This window comes from Rhincodon typus, chromosome 40 (genome assembly GCF_021869965.1).
Source record: "Rhincodon typus isolate 14 chromosome 40, sRhiTyp1.1, whole genome shotgun sequence".
Classification (NCBI taxonomy): domain Eukaryota; kingdom Metazoa; phylum Chordata; class Chondrichthyes; order Orectolobiformes; family Rhincodontidae; genus Rhincodon; species Rhincodon typus.
In genome coordinates, this window is record NC_063371.1 from 3,244,457 (window position 1) to 3,246,284 (window position 1,828).

At 52.7% G+C, this 1,828-nt stretch overlaps 1 protein-coding gene across 1 annotated transcript in view; it reads right to left on the reverse strand.

Annotated features, from left to right (window-relative positions):
- The window catches only part of ykt6 (YKT6 v-SNARE homolog (S. cerevisiae)), a 9,343-nt gene that overhangs the window by 5,691 nt on the left and 1,824 nt on the right, over positions 1-1,828 (reverse strand). Inside the window, exon 2 of the mRNA XM_048618726.1 lies at positions 1,176-1,276. Coding sequence (XP_048474683.1) covers positions 1,176-1,276 — 101 coding nt within the window. The remainder of the gene's footprint in view (positions 1-1,175; positions 1,277-1,828) is intronic.

Here is a 1,828-nt window from a genome sequence, read left to right on the forward strand (position 1 = left end):
GGGGGGGGAATCCTCAGTCTGTGCACAGCAACCTCCCACTGCCGCCTAGGCAAATGGGAGCCGCCGTCTTGGGAAGACGGAAGGACTCCCCACCTTTTCAAAGCACAAAGGGTCGAACGTGCTGGAGGGACCGAACAGCCCACGCCCTTCACTTCGACGGCACCAAATCCCACCCTCCCCTCCGAGGCGGCGCTGCTATTGGGACAGGCAAACCCAAAACAACCGGGGGGTCTCCTCGAAGACCCTGCGCGAAATGGAATTTCAAAACAAAAAGGGACAAAGTCCGCTGAAGTCCTAGAAAGAGAAGGCCCGATCTATTTAGAGAGGGGGAGGAACTCCAAGCAGCTGAAGAGGGAATGGGAAGATCCCGAGGGTCAGGACCTGACAGGACGGGTTGACAACAAGACCTGTTTAAAAAAAGGACAAGTAGGCACCAAGGTGGCAGAGGAGGCTGAGGGCATCAAAACGGGACCACGGTCATTCTATGGGCCATTTGTACGTGGCAGGACATCGACTGAAACACTTGGGGGGGCCACTGGGCCACAGAATTAGCCCCCAACAGGGAGTGGTGGCAAAATAAATCACTGACTGGAACAAGGAGGAGCGAGGAGGCCATTCAGCCCCTCGAAACTGCTTTCCCATTCCAGGTCACCTCGGTGCCCCTCTGAAATGACCTCCCTCCTACCCATGAGACTCTGTCCCCTGCTCCTCACCCACATCACCCCCAGCCCAAGGGGGAACTTAGCCTTCCTGCATCTCCCGTGTCAGGCCCTGGACAAATCTGGCCTGCCATTTCCTGCCATTTTCGTCTTCAACCATGTATTTTTCCCCCCCACTAAACCTATTTTTCCTAATCGACCTGTTCAGAGATATTTTAACAGGTTGGACTTGAAACAGAGCCTCCTGGTTCAGCAGGAGGGGACACTTTTGGAATACTGCGTTCAGTTCTGGTCTCCTTGCTATAGGAAGGGGGTTATTAATTAAACTGGAAAGGGTACAGAAAGGATTTATCAGGACATTACTGAGACTGGAGAGTTTATGAGCTGAATTCCAAAGTCCTGGGTCGAGGAAACAAGGCTCGGTGGCCCGACTCGAGGGTGCAGGAAGGAGAAGAAAGGTGAAGTGCTGGGGGGGGGGTGAACAGAGAGGTGGGCGGATTCTGAAAAGGTGCCTACCTTGTCGAGGAGCGAGAAACAAACCCTGGAAGGATATTCACTGTCTGCGATGACCACCCCTGCCAAGGAATCATTCCGAATGCAGACGTGGCACAGATAATCTGGGAGGGGGGAGAAATGAAGAAAGGGGTGACTCTCTCAAGCGCCACACGGTGCGGCGCGTCATTACGGCGATGGGAGCGGGGGGCTTTACCAGGGCACAACGGGGCATTTTCCGTCCAGGCTCGAGAGGTTAACATCGAGATTGTTGCCACGGGAAAAATAGAAAGTTGCTTTTCACCATCAGGACTGAATTTCGAGAATATCGAAAGGTTCGGCATTCTTGCCATTCGGTCCCGACGAGCGTAAGATGCAAAGCTCTCTCTCTTTGCAGCCATATAATCTACATCTTCAGTTTAAAAACTATTATCTCCCACAGGCCAGCGGTCTAACAGGCACAACCAACATGGCTCTCAAACCCTCTCGGTGTCTTCTTCTCAACTTCCAGTCTCGGGCGAGATCAGCCTCACGGCTTTAACACTTTTTAAACTCCCGGTCAGTGCCAGATATTGGCTTTGGTCTAGGGTGGAGTGACCTTTCAGCATTACCAAACTCTTAAGTCAATCAAGAGACAGAGAGACAGAGAGACAGAGAGACAGAGAGACAGAGAGACA